The sequence below is a fragment of the Chaetodon auriga genome, chromosome 7, assembly GCF_051107435.1.
Source record: "Chaetodon auriga isolate fChaAug3 chromosome 7, fChaAug3.hap1, whole genome shotgun sequence".
NCBI lineage: Eukaryota > Metazoa > Chordata > Actinopteri > Chaetodontiformes > Chaetodontidae > Chaetodon > Chaetodon auriga.
The window spans coordinates 5,772,711-5,796,305 of NC_135080.1; the positions used below are offsets into that span (position 1 = coordinate 5,772,711).

Sequence of the window (23,595 nt, forward strand, 5' to 3'; positions counted from 1 at the left end):
TTGTTTATTCTGTAAGGCTCAACCAGAGACCTTGGCCTTGCTTTGCTGCCCCAGAGGGGTCATCAGACCTCCAACCCCCCGACGATGTTAGCCCCTCTAAAGGTGCTCTCCCCTTGAGCAAGTAGACTTGTATTAGAATTGATAACCCTTTCAGGCGAGTCCAACTACTCTGGACACATCGTGAGTAAAAAGGTTCATTCCATCACAAAGTTATTATCCGCAGGCAGACTGTTACCATTCATCAAGTGTGAGAGATGAAACTCACTGTTAGTCAAGGGAAACGGCTGTTTCACTGCCTTGCCACAGATCAATATATGCCGCCATTTTCCTTTCTCTCGTCCGCTACAAAAAAGTAATTATACAGAAGAAATGTTGACAATCAATAGACTAGTCAGGTAAGGTTAAGGTCTGCTGTGGGGGCCAGCGGAGGCTCCTCCGTCAGCTGTCACTGACGCTGCTGATGTGAACATGGACGCTCGCATCGGAAACAAAGGGAGGTTCGTCTCCTTCAGCCGCGTTTACGTTTCTGTTAGGGTGGCTGTGCTGAGAAAATTAGTACCTGAGGAGTGCTGGCGAATGAATGGGAGAAAATGACACAAGAGAAGTTCACTGAAGCTCACAAAGTGAATATTTAAGTGTCAGTATTGCGCCTGTGTAAGGCTGTATCACCTGCACAAGATGTACTGTAACTGGCACAAACACCAATAAAAATATATTGTCTGTATACAGCATGAAAAGTTTCTGTGAGGCAGAATTTAATCTACCCTTCAGAGAACTGCAGGATGAGAGAGACTTTATAGTCGACCGATCGCTGCGATGGACGTTATTCTTCAATGAATTCATCAGCCTCGCCTTGACATCTACTTTCACTTTAGACGAGCCTGAACTTTATAATCCACTGGCAGGGTTCAGAGGTCAACAGCAGAGGGGACCAGAGGGCAGGGAAAATCACTCTCTCCCTGGAAAAAACTCTGACATCCAATTTTCAACTTGATTTATCAGTGTAAAGCTAAAATTGATAGCGTGTCATTACTGGGCAGGGAGCTGTCTCGGAGAGATGTATCAAAGCCTCCTCATTTTGATTTAGCACGGCAGATCAATACAACCCTATACTGTTTCAATTTGAGGAGTATTGATTTTCCTATGCTGACTCTATACAGGGGGACATTCATCATCAAGCAAGCATATAGTATGATCTAACAGGGCAGTATAGGGTCTGATCTGCTTATTCCTCACTTAGATCACATGACTGCAGAGCAGCTGTTTCAAAGCCTTGCACAGATGATTGCCTGGTCTGGGGTTGTTGTGCTTTGCACTTCAATACAGTTTCTTACACAGTTTGCCACAAAGCGAACAACAGCTCAAAATGGGGTGGCCTTCGGAGATGCAGTTAATCTGCAGATGTCTGCAATTCAGAAAAGAACGGATGCATCGAACAGCAGGCCAGGTGGTTAAATCAATGTAATGAGCACAGTCGAAAACACACACTGGTAAAGGAAAAAAACATAAACATATAAGTTATACTAGTTTCTGTCTCCTGTCTGCCTGAGAATAATTTTGTTTATAATATATTCTACACAAATGATAAACGTCCTTTGGCATGTCTCCAGGCAGAATTTAGGAGTAAAAGGCAAAGCAATTTCTGTGCATGAGGGTGAAAACAAACATTAACAACTAAAATCTCTCTCTCTCTGTCTGTCTCTGTCTCTCTGCCACACACATGCACACGCACACACGCATGCACACACAGACATAACAGACAGCCAGCTCAAAAAATGCTTGAGGGCTTTATATTTTACAAGAGCAGCATAAATGGGAAAGTTAATGTAGCATTGAATAAGACTAAGCCGCTGAACTGCAACACTGCCTTGAGCTTGTGAGCATATTGCATCATTTTTCTTCACCAGCAGGTTACCATTAAATTTGAATTTGTTGGAAGTTTTGCAGTATCATTTGCAATGCGCCCACGCTCAATACCCTTTTGTTTCAATGCAAATGCTCTGCCTCTGAGAGGGGCTCCATGAATATTTGAACAAGAGCCCAGAATTCATTCCCACAGATTTTGTCACGAGGACTTCTGCTAAGGTTCAGTTTTCTGAAAATGTGTATCAGAATAATGTAACTGTTCATTCGACAATTTGTGCATCTTTTCATTAGATTTGAATTACTTCTCTAATTAATTGCAACAAATTAATGGTCTCTTAGAAACGTGAAAACTTACACAGAAACGACACAGTGAAATCATGTCAATATACTGTACATACATTTCATATCACAAAGTAAATAGTCACTTGACAGAGTGCATAATCTTCCATGAAATCATAAAAAAGAAACCAAATGTAGCTGCTTGTGACATCTGCTGTTTGGGATGGAAACTATTTGAACTTTACTGCAAGTCAAAGGCATAAAATAAAGCCGTAAAAAGTAATTACACAAGCTTGGGTATTTTTCTTGACAGTGGTAAACAGGGTTTAAGATATGAAACAAACCCAATTTCAGTGAACAAGGTTGAACATCTGCATTGTATTTTCAGAATTTAATAACAAAACCAAAGCTACTGTTTCAGCAAGGAGGCAAAATTTGTTCTGGCAAATCAGCGGTGCAGGGTGATGTGAAAGTGGCAGACTTTCACTCGAGTGCCTGCTCTTTCAGAAAGCAGCTCACAATTAACAATTAACAAAGGTATTTGGATCAATGTCTTGGTGAACATTGTACAAGTAACAGTAATGAGTCTGAAATAAAGCCAGCTACAACTTCACCTGCAGGCTGCAAATGAAGGTTCCCACTTCTGTCTTTACAGCAACTGCATGTTTGCCGTTTTCACAATGTTCAAATTCTCGGCTCAGTCCAAAATACAAACAGCATGTTGTAACACCTCTGTTTGTCTGCTATAACTGGCTCTTGATCTTGCTTTTCCACTCTGTATCTGTGGGACCATGTGGATGCAGGCGAGAAGTGGGGGGCAGAGCAGGAGAGCCGGCGGTTATTTTAACAGGGCCCACTGGGAAGTCTGCAACTACCACCAGGTGCTGGGCTGTGTTACTGAGAGGGTCAATGAATGCCTGGACAACACTGCAGAAACACCCCAACCCCCCTAACTCCCTTTCCTCTATCCAGGTCTGTCAGACGACCGGCCAATCAGCTGTCCCCAGGGGATTAAGCCACTCCACACTGTAATTGCGTTTGCTGACCCGATTGCTGACCCTATCGGATCCTGGGAAAATGACATTAACTGGTGGTCCAATCCCATCACTGCAGAGTTTTGTAAACAGTAAACTTTTGTGCTCTGGTGGAGCAGCTATGGCTCATGTTAAAGACGGAACATGGCCCATGTTGGTCTTAAGGTGAACCTGATCAGGGGTGAGGGCTTACCTCTGGGCCAGTGTCCCCCAGGCACCGTGCTTGTTGGTCAGGATGTTGACAATTTTCTGCTTTAACTGGTTGGCTGTCACATGGTCTCTGTGTTTAGCAGCACTGATCAGGTGGTCGCACATCTTCTCTTCTTCTTTTCTGTCAGCGGCATATTGGGCACAGTTGGACTAATTTGAGATTAAAAAAAAAAAAAAAAGGAAAACATAGTGTGAACCTCATTGTATATTTATGGCTTTCAGTACAGTATCCACTGCCAAAAGTAATGTCTGACAGTGTACTAATAGCATTCGAGAATGTTTTACTTGAATAAAGCCAGAATAATATATACCCTCTAATGGAGCATTTGTCACACTGAAGAATGTTATGGCTTCATTCAACACACTTGAGTGCATAAAGATATTAGTGGACAGCTGAGAGATATATTTCTGCTCCCTTGGAGGAGTGTAGTAAATCATGGCCGGCACATGAAGGCAGTCCATTCCCTAACTGCGGACAGATGAGGCTCCCTGCTAGGTAGCTGTGGATGGTGCTATTAAAGGAGGAGGGAAAATACTATAATACATCCACGAAGAATATAGTCTGTCAAGGTTAACAAAGCTGCACTGACATATATCAAAGAATGCGTTACTGTCCTCCGGTGCAGGAATGGTGTCAATTATAAATATGCAGCAAACAAAAATGCACCAACAGAACACAATGCCTTCTGTAAGCAGACAAATATGAAATAAACACTAAAAATATCAGCGATAAAAAATACCAAATAATGTTTAATAACTAAGTGTCAGAATGATAAAGTTTAAAAATTAATTGGTCACGATGTGAAATATGGCAATACTGGGTTTAAATCAATTTCCAGAAGTCAGTGCAACTTTCCAAGTGATCCAGGTGGCTAAAAGTAATCTAAAGGAGCACATCTGACTCCATCTTTGCTGCTAAAACAAGATTGTCTTTCTATGGCACCCCGGGGGGACTCTTGCTAATATTCAAAATCTAATTTGCTAACAGAAGCTGGAAGTTAATTGAATTTCCTGCTTCAAATTTGAATTCTGTCAGATACTATACTTCAACATATTCTTCATAAGGCAGATAACTCAATCTCTGCTTGTCACCTCACATCACCACGTGACTCGGTGACAAATATCAAACATTATTTATCACTTTAAAGTGTATGACGCCTCGTCCTGACACCAACTTAATTGTAAAAATGTCTTATCTGTGTCCTGAATCTTCAATCTTGGAGAGTGGGTAATAAAGTAACGTCAGGCCTAGATGAAAAGTGTAGGCTGTCTGGAGTTGGCAGACAGAACGGATGGGGCCAGGTACACTTCCCCCCTCTCCTGACATTGCATATCTAGCCGTCTCTTCCAGTTTATCTAGCAGGTCAAGGATCCTCAAGAACTGTATATCAAGCAGCTGTTTGAGGATGGCTGCTTTTCCCAGATAAGAAACTCATCACTCCTCACATGTACAAGCTGCTAACAGAGGGGTGGAAGTGTGTGTGTGTCTGTGTCATTACACACAGACACACACGCAGACACACACGCAGACACACACATACACACACACACACACACACACACACACACACACACACACACACACGTCTTCTGATGTTCTTCAATAACCAAAGAAACTTTTGATACAGCAAGATTTCTTTATATCTTTCTATCAATCTGTGGTTTTTATTGGATCCATGTGCTACTTTGCTGACTAGCTTGCACTGAGAAATACCAGACATGTTTTTCTTTCTGTATTTCCTGTAAGGACGACCATTGCTGGAAAATAAAAGCTGAATGTTCATTACTGGCAGAAAATGAATATTGAGAAATTGCTTTAACCTTGTTATCTTTCCCTTTCACATGTGACATAGTCGTGGTTTGACTGGGGCTAAAGACAGACTCAGGAGGTTATCCCCTGAGTTGGTTAGCAGAAGCTAATTTCAAAATCCTAATTAATATTGCTTGTATTTCTCTTTGCTAGCAGTAATTAAATTCTTTGAAAGGAATTGTAAGAGTGAGGAGTTAATCCTCAGGAGGACACAGAGGGACACGATTAACGAGCATTTACAGCTGAATGACATGTTTACTCTAAGAGGATTTGTTCATTGACAAATGAATGACACAAAATGCTCATTTTTCACAGAAGATGGTAACATTTGATTCTGGAGGACCATTGATCTGCCATCGTGCTATTCACTATTGATTCATTTCAGATGCAGGAATGGACGTCTCAGTTTATACCTCAAACTCTGCGTGTTTGTGGACGTCCTCCGCTCGCTGTCTGTTCAGGATGAACTCTGCCTCGTTGGCGACTCGAACTATGTGGTCCTTCATGGCATGGCAGAGCAACCTTTAACATTATGGAGAAAGTTAAATGCAGCGGCCTCTGCATATCATCATTAATTGGGAAATGTACCATTTTTATTCGCTAAAATCTGTTGGAATCTCTAGTAAGAAAGGAGCAAGGTTGAGGCAAATACAGCTTGTCAGGATGGTGCAACATTCTGCTTGTTGAAAGAGCAGACTCGTAAACAGCATCATTTGTCTGCATTATGCTGCAAGGCTGCAGGTCAGTGACAGATCCCTCTGTAGCATTAAGGAGGGAATGGAGTGTCATTAGAGCATCGAAGCCTGTCTGGCCGACTCCTGATTGACTGAGCATCCCTACCCGTTGACCAGAACATCAGCCCCTTGCCTGTATTGCTGACAAGTCTGGCCGTGAACAACTTCTCACATGGCTGACTCTGGAGGCTCCGTGGTCCCCACCCACATTCACATTTAAATTCCAGTATCTTTAATAATTGAAAACACCCTGGCTATTGTGTGTAGATTACATGCCATTTTACACACCATTAGGCTAGCTTTGTTTTAATTAAAGCATCTCCTGTTCCTCTCCAGTGCTTGATACAGATTGTAATTTCCCTTCTGTCCCAAGGAGAGGCAGTAATCCCGAGGCTGCATTCATCAGCTGCTGTTGCCTCTTTAACTGTTGACAGGCACTCATTAATAGACAGACGTTCACTGTTCAAAGACAGAGCCTGACAACGCCAAGCTTTGTTTTCAAACCAAGAATAGATGAGAAAGCATGTTGACGAGTGATATTTGGAGATGGGAAAAAAAAGATATGCACGCTTTCTACAACGCTTTCGCATTCGTATTTCATACCTGATACTGCAGGTATCAATACAGGTATTGATTGTAGGTGTGTTGAAGATGAAAACAAAACAACACACAAACAGATTGGAGACAGGGCTTCTCCTAAAATATCTGTAAGAACTGTAAAACTGGTCTTTAGGAGTGTTAAATTTGTTTGTCTATTATGATTACACCACCCCTGAGTCAGGGGTCAACATGGTGATCCCTGTGGCTTTCACTTTTGAGGCTTAAAGACACTGTCTTAACAGAGCTGCATGCATTTGGATGTAGTGTACTGTGTCAACATGGAGAACTGAGGCTGTTCTCTCACATGGATGGCGGCTTACAGCTACAGTCATGCAAGAGAGAAGCAGCGGTAATAATCAGTTTACTTTCAGTAATTTCAGGGCATTTTTAGTGAGTCTGATGGCAGTTTGCATTCTAACAGCTGCATCCTGAAACAGAGTACCATCAAACAACTACTGCTCCATGTGTTGTTGCACATACAGCAAATATTTTGTCAGCCACGCCTTGTAAGGCAAACAGAGAGACCAGATTCTAGCTACCTCTAGATCTGTCTAGTTAAGCAGAGCAGGTGTGCAGAGACTTGAGAAAGACTGGGAAATTATGTATCTGTCAGCAGCACCCTGGACAGCGACGTGTGGCCCTACTGACTGAAGCTCTTTGTTCCAGGGCCAGCGGGGGGCTCAGAGAAGCCTGGCTGGGCTGCAGCAAGATCTCGGGCACAGAGAAGGCCAGGCCAGATGGGTCAGCAGATGGACAAGGAGGCTGAGCCGCCCCTGATCTGCTCTACACTGAGTCTGGCCACACCCAGAGACAAGAGGAAAAGGGAGGGAGGCAGAAAGAGAAACACAGAAGCTGGTATGTACAGTAAACAGGCAGAGAGAGATATAAGAGGGGAGAAAATAAGAGAGGGCGACCGCACTCTAGTGTTCACATTGTTACCAAAATGACCACCATCTTATTCACCATAACCCCTACAGAGCAGCCAACAAGAGGCTTACAGCTAACCTTGGTAATTGGTCCAACAACCTTGTCGCAGCAACCAGGGAGAAGAAATATTTTTGTATTATAAGAAAAAGCACATAAACTACCGTTTGGCTGAGTCATTTAACACGTATGACAGTGAACGGACACATTACCTTCCTTCGTTGATGAGCTCAATGAAGGCCAGGCCAGCGTTCTTCTGAATGGAGTTCTGCCATTCCTGAAATGACAGAATTTGTTATCTGTTACTTGCGCAGTTCTGAAGAAACCATTAAATTACATCCTTATAATCGATAATACATGTGGGTTTAAGAAAAAAATCTTGTCAGTACAGCCAGTCAACACCCCCAAATGCACACCAAAAGTCAAAATGGCAGAGTAGGAGTATCAAAATACCCTTTTGAAGCTCTTCCATGAAAGCATGACTCAAACGCACAAGAATCACATTTCATCCAAATTGCATAGTTCAGCTGTAATTTGGATTACATTTCATAGCTTGTAATTCAAGTAGGTAAAGAAAGCATTTAGTTCATATATCATTTGAGGAAAAAAGTGATGCCTATAAAAAGCTGAAATCCTGCACAGCATGTGTGACCATCCTTTCTTCCTCTGTGAAAAGATCTGTAAACACAGGAGAGATGTAATTGTGGGATGAAACTGTATCCTCTCTCACTTAAATACAGCCATTTCCCCTGTCCCTTACAGTGACAGATTACTGAGCAGGCTCACTGAGCCCTGCAGTATACGCCTGGAAGGGATCCGAGCCCTGGGCCAGAGTGCCAGCACTTGCTGTCTCACAACATGCTCTGGAAATGATTAAAAAGCAGTTTGAGAGCGCGCCTTTCACTGTGGGAAATTCAGCTCTCCTGTGCCCTCACTGAGGTGCAAATGGAAGAGAGAACAGAGAAGGCCACAGTTCAAAAGCAGAGGGAAAACAGAGGAAAATGAAAGGAAAAAGTTTCCATTCCTGAGGGCTACTAATGTATATGCAAATCAAGACTATTATCATATATAAGGAACCTTTCAACCATTTACAATTTGCAGTAATCAATACTATTTACAACAGAAAGAATGTATGGATGCATATCATCTGTAGGTGTACACGCAAAACACACTGTTGATGTCTGGACAAGGTAAGCAACATTTGTTGTGTATGGTACCAGCATAACTGACATTGACATTATTATGTATGGGCATGTGTTTTTGTACACAGTTGTCGTGCCTGACACATACCGGTTCACGCAAGAGTACACAGTCTGACCCTACGATGCGTTAAATCAGGGAGATGGTGCTGACAAACCGCTGAGCATCTGGTCTCCAAATGTTCCCCCTGACCCCCTTCCTCTGCAACAGTATCTGCCTGGAATAAGCTGTTCTTGATTTGGACAGGGATCATGTACAGCCAGTCTTCTGAGGTTCCACTTGCACCATGCTCACGTGACAAAAATAAATACGGAAATCAAGGCAGATGTGACACTCGGGTGTTGCCAGGAAAATGGCAGCAGGTCAGTGGAGGTATAGCATGAACTAGCCAAATTTGCTATCTTGTCTGAGGTATGCTTGTTGACAGCTGAGATAGCACTTCAGAGGCTCTCTTTTTTCTGGTCTTTGTTTTACTGCAGAACAGAGCTCCCAAGAGGCTTCCTTTGATTGCAAAGATTTTAAAAAGTCTTCTGCTGCCCGTTTGAAGGGAATTAGGCCTGACACACAGCTGCTTAAAAAGCAAAGAGCTGTGATCCTCGTTGTAAATGCAGACCATGATCAGAGTGCAGCACCTTTGGCCACTGGAAGTTTGTTTAGCAGACTGGGTATGAGAATCTGAGATTTAAAGCTGCATTCACTTACTTTTTGGCCTTTTGGGGGCAGAAGAGCTCCACAACAACCTGAAAAACAGCCTTGTCATACTGTCGCACTACGTTGTTGTTTTGGAATAGAAGTTGTACAGTACAACTAACAAGCTAACAAGTGTTTACTTACATATCCACGGCCAACGTTAGCGTTCTCTTTGTCATGTTTCCACCAACATCTGAGAGAAATAACTGCACAAGCTGCTTGTGAACACTGCCCTTGACGTTTGACAGGTTGTATTTAGTTCATTTACCTGAGCTTTTTTGCTGAAAACAGCTGCCTGCTGCTGGAAACAATTCGCTAAAAGCAGCTAAAAAGCTCTGTAACGAGCCGGTAAATTGTTTGACACAACATGCAACACTGGGAAATGTCGGACAGCCATCGATGATGCTGTATGTGCAGTTGGGGCGATGGTACCATTTTTCAATCTATCTTTTAAAAACCAGTCACCTAAAACTCCCGACGCAGGGAACAGCTTGCTGGCCGCTGCTGGATTTTCTCTCCTCCCACTTTCATCTTCCTGAAATTCAGCAGGGCACTAAGTATTTGTGGTGTTTCAATCCAACCTGTCAGTGTGCTGGAGCCTTTGCTTTTATCTGCCCTGCTCTGCTCTGTTATACTCTCCACATCTGGAGGCCTTCCATCACTAAATCTCTGTGGCTCCACTCTAGATCCCCCCCTGTATGTTTAAGCTGTTACAAGAACCAGAGCTGCTTGACCTTTTCATTCAGCTGCCCAGGCTGAGGAGAGACACACTGTGTCTGCAGCCACGGCCAGCCACACGATGATTGCTATGATTAGTATGCATAAATAAGAAAAGGCAGATCATTAGCACTAATTCATTCATAAAACTGACAGGTCACAAAACAGAGAGGGACTAAAGGTCAGCTAAGTGCCCTCCTTGCTGTCTTAAAATATTAACACTGAAATATGTTATGTTCTGTTGAAGCTGGCATTTTGCATCTGAGAAGACTTGCTGTTCTTTTTGAAAGCACTTCAGACACAGTATTTGACCAAAGACATCGATTAGGAGTATATTGCAATGTAATTATCAGATAGAATAAACATTATATTTGCTCATGATAAAACAGCTCTGCATATATCAGCTTTGTTACCTGAAAGAAGAAATCTAGAGGAGGCTGATTATCATCCATCACTGCAGTGTGATTTTTAAATTACATTAGCTGGCAACATAACTGGATTCATTACTGATGGTGCAGCATCAGGATATAAAGCAATGGCTCATCTCTATCTGAAAGGTTGTAGAAGGACACCAAGCTATATGGTCCAGTTTCAAGGCCTCACTGTCTGATCGATATCTCAGCCTGGGTTTCATCCCTAGAGCCCCTAATGGCAGGAACCTCTGGAGCCACAGTAATGCTATCTGTATAAAGGGGGGATGGACTCAGACCCTTAACAGCATGCTGACGTTCTCATCTGCAATAAATCCTAGAGCTGGAAAAAGCAACTTCCCACAGATACTCTACAGACAGAAAAGCAGCGCAAAAAGGAGACCATCGAAAGCCTTCAAAAGAGCAACAATAACTCAATGCTGGCTACCCCATTTATGTACTTTTTTTTCCTTTTTTTCTTGAGGAAAGCCCCTGAATAATGGCCTCCATATAACAGAGGCTGAGCTCCCTACAGAAGAGGGCTTTGGACTGCGGATACCACAGAGCACACATAGTGGCAATCCACCTCCTCAAGGCTCCGGCCCTGCAGACTGGATCCACAAAGAGGCACCAAGTAATGGCTTCCTTATGGGCTCCCGACGCAAGACTGATGGGCTGACAGAAGGTATGTTAAATATCTCCTGTTCTAACTGCTACATCGGGGCTTTGACCTTCTCTAAAACAAGGGCTTAACAAGAGATTCAGAGGGTCAGCTCGGAGGTGATCAGTCACTAGCAGTGTTGCATGAGGTGGGGCTCATTCTCTGAAGGAGGGCTCGGGATTAAAGCTCTGGGGTGTACTGAGAAAGTCACTGGATTCTCAGAGAGCTGAATGTGTCCGTCTGTCCTCGCTGGTTTGGGCAGTTCATTTATGTTTTACCAAAAAAATACAGTGACAAGCAAAGCTCTAGTTAAATAATTATTCAGTTGTTCATTTTATTAATTTACTGAATCAATGAATTATTACATATTTTCTGATATAAGACATTAACCTCAGCATTTAATCAAGCATTAACCATAAATCTAGAAAATATCTAGAAGCTTTGACAGGACAAAGACTGATCCTATTTAGTTTAAAATATATTTTTAAAGAGTTGCAGACCATTTGAAATTTGCCAGATTGTGCAGTGTGCCAATTTATAATCACTGAGCGGTGAACCCAGCTCCTAACAGATCTCCATATACTGTGAAAATATGCCATCAAGAGAGGCTTAGTAGAGAAAGGCATATTTCACCAGAAAAATAAGGGAGGATGGGACCGAGAGAAAACGACAGAGAGGCAGAAAGAGGCAGAAAAAAGCTCACCTGAGAACAAAGCAGCATGACGAGCTCCACCACTGAGGTGCTTGACTTCATGCACACGAGACCTGCAGGCGAAACCAGAATTAGATATTAATCATACATTTCATTACACGAGTGTTCAAAACAGAATAGATCGGTTTGATCAGCAGTTATTTTATAATTTATGTGGCAGCAGCAGATAATATTTAAAAATAAACAAATGAATTAAAATTTTTACAGTATAGGATTTGGACGAGGTCGTGTTGTTTTCGGCATACGGAACATTTTGGGCAAAGTGACAAGCAATTTGTAAGCCTCTATTTGTGCTTCCAATTTGCCCATCATAAAAATGTAAAAAAGAAAAAAAAAACATCTGCACAGAGTAGATATGCACAGAACAGATACACACATGTACATACGAGTGCTCCCTACACACACACACACACACACACACACACACACACACCCCCCTACCCTCACACACGCACGCACGCACATAAGTGAACACAGACATTCACAGCTTCTTCCCTCATCTCCATTCTGTAGACGGTGAGCCGCAGAAGCCGACAACTCTCTAATGAAACAAGGGCAGGTGTGAAAAGCTCATTTGCAGAAACAATGGCTGCAACTGGTCTCGTATTCTACACCTCCAGCTCCTTCTGTTGCACTTGGCGAGAACCATTAAAGGTGCAGTCATTAGTAAAAGAAAGAATGCAGCTCTCTAGGACTCATTATAGCTGGCAGGAGTAGAACTCTGTACCACAGGGCTACCGCTGTTTCATCGATTGCGGGGTGTCAATCAGAGGAGAGGGCAAAATATTCTTAATCTAATATTTCAGTTAATGTCGTTGCAGGAGTTGTGCATTGTGCAGTGCAGCATCTGCAACAGGAAACAATGGTATATATAATTTGCTATCATCACAGTGACTCATTTCTAAAAGAGAAAATAATGTGCTTTGCACGACACCTGTACCCTACTGCAACTGCTCTGTGAATAACGTGTTGAAATTAGCTAGAAAGCTAAAATTTCTCTTTTCAATTTTCACTCACATCAAAATGTCACACAAAGCACGATCTGTCCATCCAAACATGCCAAACGTGAACAAAATTGAAGAAGAAAATTAGTCGACAGGTTTTTTAATACAGAGATTAATGCTCGACTACACCAAAATATCCAAGTTATATCATGGCTTGATATTAAAGTTCAATGGTTACAGCTTTGCTTGTGTAAATACTGCACAACATAACACAGAATGCCAAACATTCAGAACACTGGATGGATGTTTAGGTCGCTGATTGCACATCCATCTCTATTCATGAGGGGAGACTGTCCGAGGAAGCGTATTGTAAATACTCTGAGAGGATGTGACCCTTCTCTTGTACACAGAGTGCCACGGCTGACCTCTTGTTATAGCTGTGACATGCTGAGCCATAAGTCAGTCCAGTCTGACACAGGAGTCAGGTGGCCGACTGACCCTGGCCTTGTGCTGGTAGACAAACTAAATGCATTCTATTTAAACATGGCCTGCCAGTCCTTTCCTGTAAACAGGGCAGGGTTAAGGCACGGGTGAATGTGGCATTGTGGGGCAATGTGCCGGCAGACTGGGCCACTCAGGGGACAGCGAGAAGCAGGCGGCAGGCATCACAACAGCAGCAGTGTTCACACACAGGCCTTACCCACCAACTCCAAGTGTAAAGCTCAGGGTGCACTCAACATAATTGCCGCAGTGACCACATGTCTTCAGGGTGGGTGAAGGAATAGGGTGAGGCAAAGGGGCACAGGGGGCACAGGGGGGCTCGACCCCAGGCAATCTAGGGAGTGATGGATGGCTGGTAATTACTGGTAAATGGAGCGCCTTTGCACTACAGCACAGTATTTCAACTGTGAGCCTGGGAAGGGCCAGGAAGAAAAGGAGAAAGAGAGGGAGGGATAGCAAAATCAGCTCAACCATTTGGACACATACACTGCAGCTAGGACAGACCTGAGCGGCTCAAGAAAGCCAGATTTAAAGATTTCAAGTGCATGTGGTAAATGTGTGTTTGTTTTGTCTGATAAACATGCTCTAATCCATGTCAGGGTGCACTTTTCACAGACCCAGACAGGGTTAAACATGTCTGGTGAAGAGCACTGAGGCCCGAGCTGTCTGTCCACGACCTTGTTTGTGGGGTTACACTCTCAGCTCAGCTCTGGTTTGTCAGCTTGGTCAGTCTGCTGACAGACTTTGAGTGAAAGGGTAACAGGCATATTCACACTTGTCAAGGCTATGCTACCTGATTTTTCATTCCTTTCCCCTGAGTTTGAGTCAGTAGCCTTCGCCACAGATGCCGCCATACCCACATGGCTATTTACATACGTATACATATATAATGTATTTTTGATATATGAAGGAAAAACCATGCAACTGGAATGGAAACATTTAAAAAAGCAGTAAATGTGAGCAGTAAATGTCCTGTTAATGACTGTAGACAAGAACTTAATTCATCATTTCATTAAATATTTTTACAAGACTGGTTTATACACGATCATATAAATAAGAGCCTGCAAATGGGTACACATGTCATGGTTGATTATATTCAAAGCTTAAATTAAAAACCAGCAACACCCATTTTAAAACAATTAAAATATCTTCAAATTTAAGATCTAGCTCATTAACAAAAATAAGTTACACAAATTTAAGTATAATATTTGAGATTTCTTTATTTAAAATACTACAGTATTGCCAGCAATGACAATTGCTGCAATAATCTAACAGTACCTGTCAGTGTGAACCCTTTGTAAATAAACTTTCCTCGGGAAAGTGGACATGTGTCAGGCAACTTGGTTCAGGAACCACTTTTAATAAAGTCACAGGAGTGCATTCTTTCAGCCCGCTGTCATTCTCTTTTGAAGCCAATATCAGGTTGAGCTTACAGCTAAAAGAAAAGACTTTGGCAGTGAGAAAAGGCAGAAATATCATTTCAGTTTGTGCAAACTGCAAGTCAAGAGACCACACGCATACAGTATATTCCACACTATACACACACAGACAAACGTCTGCAGACACTCACACTCACACATTGTGCGTGTGCTGGCTGTGGTGGCAGTGTGTTCTTGTGAATACAAGCCAAAACAACCATTGGGAATTGAGTGGCAGTGCACACACATGCAGGCAGACAGTCCCTGAGGTTAGGCACGAGTCTCACTGTGAGCGACTGCCAACCTGGGGCCTGAGGAAGGCGATGGGAGCCTTCACATAGCCACCAGGAAATAAGACTAGAGCCCAGAGTGGAGTGCAGCAGAGGGATCACACACTTCTGCAAACGCTGCACAGCCAAGCCAGTCAGACCAGCACATTAAATATATGCAATATGAATGCTGTCACGCCATTTCAAATACATTTCTGAAGCTGTTATAGTAAAGACATTCATCTTGAAGGCCATTTCATTGTGATAGAGAGTGCCAGGCCTGTGCTGAAGCATCCAGGTTTAACTTCCAGTGCTACATCACTTTAACATCAACAGATCATTACTGTAGACTTTACTGTCTCTGAGACATTACTACAAATTAAAAAAGGCCTGTGTAAGTGTCTATACTTCACTTACTTTCCATGTAAGTGGATTTGGATTGGACTGATTCTTTATGGCACAAAACAGTAAAAAAGTCACTAGATGTCCAATGTACATACATCTTAAGATTTCTAATTTTCCTGCAATAAAAAACAAGAAATCGCTTCCCATAAATTCATTCTGAAGTAAAAAAATAAAAACAAAAAACATTTGACTAAAAAAAGACAGAATCGCCTTTTAACACCAAGCAACAGGATGAAATGCGATCTTTGTTTTGAGAACTAAAAATATCACTGGCATGAGGCAAAGGCCACCAGTTATTTCAACATTCATTTCAGCATGACATTTGTTGTGATGTTTAAAAATACTACATCTCGGAATAATCCTCAATATGTGGAGTGAAGCATGAAGAAAACAAAACACACAGACGTCACGAGATGAATTAAAGGGAAAGCAGATTTAATGAGACTGTGACAGACCCTCAGCTTGTGTGCAAAGTAGTGACTCTCCTGTCAACACCTACTACTGCGTACACATCCATCAATGTGGCAGCCAGTGGGGTGCACACAATGGTAGGGTGGTGCGTACAGGACTCCACACACAGCTTGCGCTATACAACATCTGTACCTTCAATGAGCAGCTCCTGTCCATGGCTGCCCAGCAGGGTGCGCGACAGAAAGGGTGCAAAGTCCACAAAGGTCTCTCTCAGCAGGGGTGCCACCTTCTCCAAGGCCCTCTCCAGCTTTGTAGTGATGCTGTCAAGAAAAACACATCAAAACAGAAGTAGCAAAAGGTAATTAGACACCAGAAGTGGAGCAAAAATCTAAGTGAGGCAGCGTCGTGGCCTTCCATCAAGAGTAAGGCAGGAAAAGAGCAGTGAGAGCCTCACAGTCGACCCAGTGCACTGAGCTCACAGCAGATAGCGTGTAGTCCTGGTGGGTGCAGAGGGTAACCAACACATTTCAGAGGATGCAAACCAAAACAGATAGCCATCATCCTATCACCGGAGAGCTGAAGATTGTACAGAAGAGCAGATTTTATTTCATTAAAAAACACATTAACATGTTTTCCTTTTGTTTTTTTTTTTGCATTGAAAGAAGATTTCTCAGCAGTTGTTTGCATTCTTTGTTGTGGCATGTTACCAGGCTTGCGCATGGAATCACAGCTGTTCAACACTGCACAGAGAAGTTTCTTATCGTCTACACACTCACTACATGCTGTGGCCTGACATTATCTGAGCACCTCCAAAAAACTGTGAGTTGGAGTCATGCAGCCACACAACTCAGACTGTATACAAGCAGAGATACGACTCAAGCTACAACATATCTCTGTGCTGCTATGTGTACACACACAGATACTAGGCAACATGAGGAGAGTAGAGGCTTGTTTTCCCAGCTACGATGGGCAGAAAGCAGCAGGATAGAGAGACACAGAGAAAGAGAGGAGAGAGGATATGTCTGGTTTCGGATTTGTATGAGTGTTCCTTGCATGTGTGTGTCATGTAATCTGCCTTTCAGCTCCCTGGGAAAACACAGCAAAGGGGTGACACACTAGCATAAAAAGCAGGGTGTGAGGGGTCTAGGTGGCTAACAGAAAAGTTCTTGCCTAAGACACTGGCCTGCACCTCTGGAGGCTGCCTGTAATCCTGTCAGGGAGCTAAAGGGTTTGAGCTCAGGAGGCGTCAGCCCCTCGCGCAGTGGACACTGGTCCACTTCACAAAAGGCACTGAAATAGAGAGAGAAATGAAAAATTACACCACAGGCAGTACTCGCTTCATGTTGTTTGGTGGCTTAAATGTTGGGCTCATTAACTAATTATAAAATTATAATTATATTCACTTGTGATTTTCATTAGACCAGAGCAGGAAACTCAGGTTGGATGTATTTTTTTTCCCCTCATCTAAAATATAAGTTAGGCGTTCGCCGGCTCTGCAGAGAGATAGTACTATCATTGACTTCACAATTAGACTAAGTGATGTCAGTTACTGCTGCCATGGAAACTGAATCTCTGTTCCTCTAGCAGAACACACTGAAGCAAAGAGAGAGAGAGAGAGAGAGAGAGAGAGAGAGAGAGAGAGAGAGAGAGAGAGAGACTCTGGAGAAAGACCTGGGCTCAGCAGTCAGTGGAAGAGCAGAACTAAGGACCTCTGTCACAAACTATTAGAGCAAGTGAGGAAGATGAGCCAAGGTCGCAGGAAGATACACACACAGATACACACAAACAATTATGCCAAACTTTGTCGTAGGGGAAAAAAAAAACAAAAAAAAAACCGCCACCGTTTTATTTGTGGTATTTTGTTTTGACTACGCAGAGACAAAGAAAATGTCTGAATTTACCAAAATAAATAAACCACCGTTCATTAAAGGTGAGCATGCAGACGTCGTAGTTATGCCCCAAATCAGAGCAGGTGAAATGAATCAATCAGTTCAAAGGAAAGCAAAAACATTTCCAAATAATAATAATAATTTTAAAAAATGTGGAAATTAGGCTTCACGCAAACCTTTGCGGGTGAGACTTTACACACAATTCAAATGAAGTGAGTTTACTAACACAGGAAACACCAGCACAGGTGAACAGAAAGGGCTCTGACGTACCTCATGTTTTCTGCTGTGTCTTCGGGCATGGGGGCCACCGTCTGCACGGCCGGTAGATTCTTACTGGTGGCTCCGTTGACAAAGTTGGAGGAAGAGGTGGTAGAGGGGGCTGCGTCAGTGGCTCCTGCAGGGAAGACCAACAGAAGCAATTCAAGATTATGTAATTATTAATATGTACATCCTTAATAATATAATCAAATAAAAATTAGATCTAATACATAATTTTACAGAGGGATGAGGGTTGACTTTTGAGTTATGAAAATTTTAAGTAAAATATATTTTGAGTATTTTAATACTACTATGGTTATGTTGTCAAAGATTTAATGTAATAATGAAACTTAAAAAGTAAAATAATATGTTGGCTGAAATTACATTTCAGGGTCACTTCCAGAGGCAGACTTCAATCATTGAAAGGAGAAGAAAAAAAAAAAGAATGGGAAGTTATAAAAGCAGCCGCAGTCCGGCCCCTGACAGTGGACTTCAACAGTCAGCGCAAATCTCAGCCACGTCAAACAAATGACAACATGGTCAAACTGTGCGCCAAATCTCTAACTGAATCCAAGTGCAACTAGGCTGGTTGTTCAAACCGGTGCCAGCAGCAACACATGGAGCTATTTTGCTTACAGGACGAAAAAGATGAAGAATCAGCATCCGAGTCAAATTTTTAAATGTGAAACCAAAATTAGGGTATCGTGACAACTGTAATTTCAAGGTGAGCCCCGAGTCACATCATCTCGGCAGCATAAGCGCAAGTTTAAAATCATTCTAACTGTCCGTGTGAGAGGTTAAACCCGGGGTGAGTGAGATCATGGGGTTTGGGTGAGAGTCTGCGGCTCGAGCTGAAAGCACACTTTGACTCGGATACATTTCTCACATTCCTGCAGAGGGGCTCAGAGAGGAGAGGGAAAGTTTTTTTTAATGGAGCACATTAAAAAGGTGTTGGAGCTCCTAATGGTTTTTGGTGTTAAGTGGGTCCTTTCAGAGGTCCAGACGACAGGAGCCCTGAGGTGGAACCGGCTCAATGCAGCAGAGCCCAAGGAGAGGCGACGTGACAGCAGAGGGGAGGGAGAGAGGGCGAGCAGTCAATCAGACAGGAACACACACTCCACAGCAAAGGTATGTGTACAAACCCTGCACGAATGTAAAGGTGTTGGTTCAATTCTATGATCCAGGTTGCAGATTAACACTTGATTTGGCTGCATCAGGAGGAATCCTAGAGGCTGACGAGTTTCTATTCAGCAGTGCACCGATAGGGACTATAGCAAGGTAAAGAGGGCCACCTAGTGGTAAGAACAGGGCCCTGCACAGGCAAACAGGATCACATGATGTAGCAGAGGGGAAAACCTTTGTTTCTATTCTTGGAACAGCATCAAAGAGAGAAAAAAAAACAGACTGGGTCATTAAGATAAACCGGAATTACTCAAATTGCTCTAAACTAGTGTTATTTGCAAGCGAACGACATTACTAAGGCTGAATGCAGTATTTTAACAGTGTAAACATATTTCAGCAACCTTGTGCGTGACCTACCCGTGGTATTGATCATGCTTTTGGGGGTCGCAGAGGCGGCAGCAAAGATGTTGGGGGTGCTGCCAGCTGTCAGCCCAGCAGAGGTGCTGCTGCTGCTTCCCACTGTGTTAACTGCCAGGCTGCCAGGGGAGGTTTTCTTCACAGGCACCACCACACTCCTACACGAAACACACACTCAATATGCTTCATTCACATATGCACAGAAAAACAGCTGCAATAAATGAAACAGAAATTCAACAGAGTTCACATCGTAAGACGATACTGCTGCAGAGTAAACATCAAATACAAAATGGATGCAGTCAGGGTGGCAGAGCTGCACAGTGACGAGGGAAAGCTGGAGGTTGTGGGTTTATGCTCTCGCTTTAGCAAGCATCTTCCCTGCCAAATTACCCTTAAGAAAGACACTAAAACCCTCTAGAGTGCAGGTGGTAACTGCAGACTCAATCTGTGATAGCTTCATAGCATTATTCATAAACTCTCATTTATGGCCCCAGACAAAAAAAGACACCTGGGCTACAATTATGGCTGAAATACACTTTTTTTCTGTTTTGTCAGAAGGTTACAGTGAGCCCAATAATTAAGAGATGGAGTTTGTCTGGGACCAGAAGTTAAGATTAAATTAGCCACATAGCAGGTTAGCTTAAGGACAGAAGCAGTCATGATAAAGTTTTCAGTAAAGCCAGCAGAGGCTTTTCAGCCCTGCTCTTGGAACAGAATATGCAGAATTTCCATGACTTTTGTATAAAATGAATTTTTGAATCCGTCTTTCTTAAATACCCCCGGACCACAGTGGATAAAATAAAATGAATTTACGTTTTAGAGGAAAAAAGGAGAATGCTAATAACTTCAGTGTCACTGTCTCTGATCTCAGGTCCGGCCATCTTGAGGTTGCCCAGATGTTAGTCAGAACATTCTGAAAGGTAAACATCCTGAACTGTGACTCCATCTTTCAGTATAACGCATGCAATGCAAATACACACACACATGAACATAAGTGGCTAAGGTAAATAAACCTGAGGGCAGCAGGCCAGCCAGACAGCTACCACACTTCTCCTTACATCTGCTCTTGCCACTGTTGGCCCTCTGCTGCTCTCTGCTCTGCTCGCAAGAGCTGAAAACATCCCGGACCCTAATGAGAGGCTCTCCAGGAGCAACTTGGCAGTTGTTACTGACATGCATTTGCATAGCTACCGTCTGTGTTTGAACTGACAGAACTACGGCTCATTGAGCATTAGATTCAAGGCCTTTCTCTTCGGCATTTACTCTGCTGACACACAGAGCAGCATCTGGCTTTGACTGAAAGAACATGGAGAGTGTTAGACATATTTGTGGATTATGGCCTATATACACAGCAGGTTTTTATATTATGTTACTACATAGATGACTTTGTATTTCTATTTTTTTGAGAAACAGACACTTTGAAAGTAGAAAAGCAAGAGATGGTACCAAATTGGAAAGTCAAAATAAAATGCATAATGTGCATATGAAGTCAAAGTTTTCCCTTCTACATTTTAAAAAGTTTTTATGAAGAAAAAACAAACAAATGTGAATGTACAGTATGTACCCAGTCCAATTTATAAATCTGCTTACAGTCATGTATGTTTACATATATGCAAGCATACACACACCACACGTACATCTGGATATAAACACTAATTCATAATGTACCTCATGCATTCATTCCCAGATACAACAAACATACTCAAGTATACGGTGCAAGACATCTCCCCTCTCTCTTAAATATTACAGATATTTCTAAAATAGAAACAATAACAACCAAGAGAAACTCATCCAGAGGATACGGCCTTGCGCCGTGCCTATGGTATATAACCTGTCCAAGCCTCAGGGGTGTCTATAGTAGCCCTGTTTAATGTTGCTGCTGAGTAGTTCATGCATCCATTTTCTGCCGCTTATCTGTGGGCCGAGTGACGGTGGCAGCAGGCTAAGCAAGGTAATCCAGACATTCCTCCCCCCAGCTCCTCCTGGGGCATCCTGGATGTTCACATGATGGATTAGACTCATAATCTCTCTACTGTGTTCTGGGTCTACCCTGGGGTCTCCTACCAGTTGGGCATGCCCAGAACATCTATAGAAGAAGGTACCAAGGAAGCATTCTGATCAGATCCCTTACCTCCTCAACTGGCTCCTTTCAATGCAGTAGCTCGACACCGACCTTCCTCTGGATATGCAAGGTCCTTACACTGTTTGTAAGGGTTAGCTGAGCCACACTACAGAGGAACTGGTTGTATCTGACATCTTATTCTCTAACCTTAGGTCGTACTAGTTCACATACTCATGAACAAGACCCTGAAACACTTAAACCTCTTCACTCGGGGCAGCATCTCACTCCCAACCGAGAGGGAGCAATTGACTATTTTCTGGTGCTGACTCGCATCCTGACTGCTTCACACTCGACTGCAAACAGCCCTAGTGCATGCTGAAGGTCATGGACATGGGTGACCCTGTCCCTGGGTCTCCAAACTCAGGTTTTCCTCAAAGTGGACTTCCCACAGCTCAACAAAATCCTCAGTCAGGGTCAGCAGTTCTGCCTGAGTCTGAAAAAGTCTGAAACTTTTGAAGCGCCTCCCTGAAGTCCTTCTTTGCTTTAGGAGCCACCAAAGCTTCAGGCCTCTAGCAGTGACCCTGCCATCTGATCCAACCCCAGCTGGTGGTGATCAGCTGACAGCTCTGCTAGTCTCTTCACTCGAGTGTCCCAGACACATGGCCGCAGATCTGCTGATACCACCACAAGTCCATCATCGGTCTTCAGCCCACGGTGTTCTGGTACACTTACACTCAGGGATCACCCTAAGCTTGAACATGTTCTGCATCTGCAGCACATTAATGCTGATTTAACTCCTTACTTTTTCCCTTTCAATATAGTGAAATTATGTACTGGAGTTTTCCCAGTAGCCAATAGGAGGTCAGAAAAAAGAGCACTGAACTAAAAAGATGTTCAATGGAAAGAATGGCATTTTTTTTTTATAATGGCTATCCTACCAGAAAAAGATATTTATAGATTTAACAATAATATGAAAATTCCTGTGGACAGTCTTTTCTAGCATTGGCTGTATTTTAATTAACCACAGGCATATCCATAACCAGCAGCTCATCTTTTGCAACAGAGTTGAGAAGAAGGAATGTGGTCTTCTTCCAATTTATTTCGTATGTGGAGATTCGACTAAGCTCTTAAGAGAGATCAAGTATTTGGGAGAAATATTTTCGAAAATCATAAAATATCATCTGCATATGAAGATAAAACTGCTTTGTTGAACGCAAAAAAAAAACCTTATCCTCTCTTACAGTCTGTGCCAAAGGCTCAATAGCAAGAATGAAAAGCATAAGACTGAGCGGCTCCCGTTGTCCACTACGTATTATAAACGGAGGAGAAGGAGGAAATTAACTGTAATGACAGCTGCAGATGGGTTAGTGTAGAATGTTTTAATCATTAATGACAGCATCACCAATACCCATACGGTCTCCAAAGGTAGGATCACTCTAACTGATCAATGCTTTTTCAGCATCAACTGGTAACACAGCTCTTGATGTGGTTCTTGGCAACAAGCACAAAACACGGAACAGACAGTGGATGTTACATAGTGATGGTGAGATGGTGTTGTAGTGGTTTTTCCTTACAGGATATTTGTAGTGGCTACTGTACAAAAGATCACATGGTGCGAATGGAGAAAGGGGCACAGCTCATGAATGAAACACATAAAGAAAAGCCTGTGGAGGCTTAGGATGAAAGATACACTTGTGACCTCGTGTAATGGCGAATGAAAGCACAGACACACCCACTCAATCTGATTGGCCGAGGATTAAAGATGATGCAGTGAACTCGGCCCTGCAAGAGCTCCCTGTCAGGAAAGAGAAGGAAAGCTTGTCCTTATCAGGTCTGCCGTTGGCCTTTGGGTTTGTGAAGGTGCCAGATAATGTCTTGTCCAATCTCCGGCAGTTACTCTGGGTGACACAGGCCAGGCCTCTGCTCTGGTACGAGCTAAGCCTGCTGTCATCTGCGGCAAATCCCCAGAAATCCTCCCTCAACAAAACAACACAGACTTTTACTGTTTTATGTTGCTATTACTGTATATCTCCACAGTCTATCTCCTAAATG

At 42.9% G+C, this 23,595-nt stretch overlaps 1 protein-coding gene across 4 annotated transcripts in view; it reads right to left on the reverse strand.

The window, feature by feature from the left end:
• nbeab (neurobeachin b) overlaps nucleotides 1-23,595 on the reverse strand; it is a 183,307-nt gene that overhangs the window by 75,265 nt on the left and 84,447 nt on the right. For 2 of the 4 annotated variants that reach the window (XM_076734998.1, XM_076734997.1), the window contains exons 30-36: nucleotides 19,482-19,639; nucleotides 17,955-18,078; nucleotides 15,988-16,115; nucleotides 11,839-11,900; nucleotides 7,670-7,734; nucleotides 5,613-5,721; nucleotides 3,373-3,539 (exon numbers count right to left, since the gene is read on the reverse strand). In XM_076734998.1, coding sequence (XP_076591113.1) covers nucleotides 3,373-3,539; nucleotides 5,613-5,721; nucleotides 7,670-7,734; nucleotides 11,839-11,900; nucleotides 15,988-16,115; nucleotides 17,955-18,078; nucleotides 19,482-19,639 — 813 coding nt within the window. Of the gene's footprint in view, nucleotides 1-3,372; nucleotides 3,540-5,612; nucleotides 5,722-7,669; nucleotides 7,735-7,910; nucleotides 8,064-11,838; nucleotides 11,901-15,987; nucleotides 16,116-16,965; nucleotides 17,086-17,954; nucleotides 18,079-19,481; nucleotides 19,640-23,595 lie in introns of those variants that run through there. The other 2 variants (XM_076735000.1, XM_076734999.1) reach the window with 2 other exon arrangements.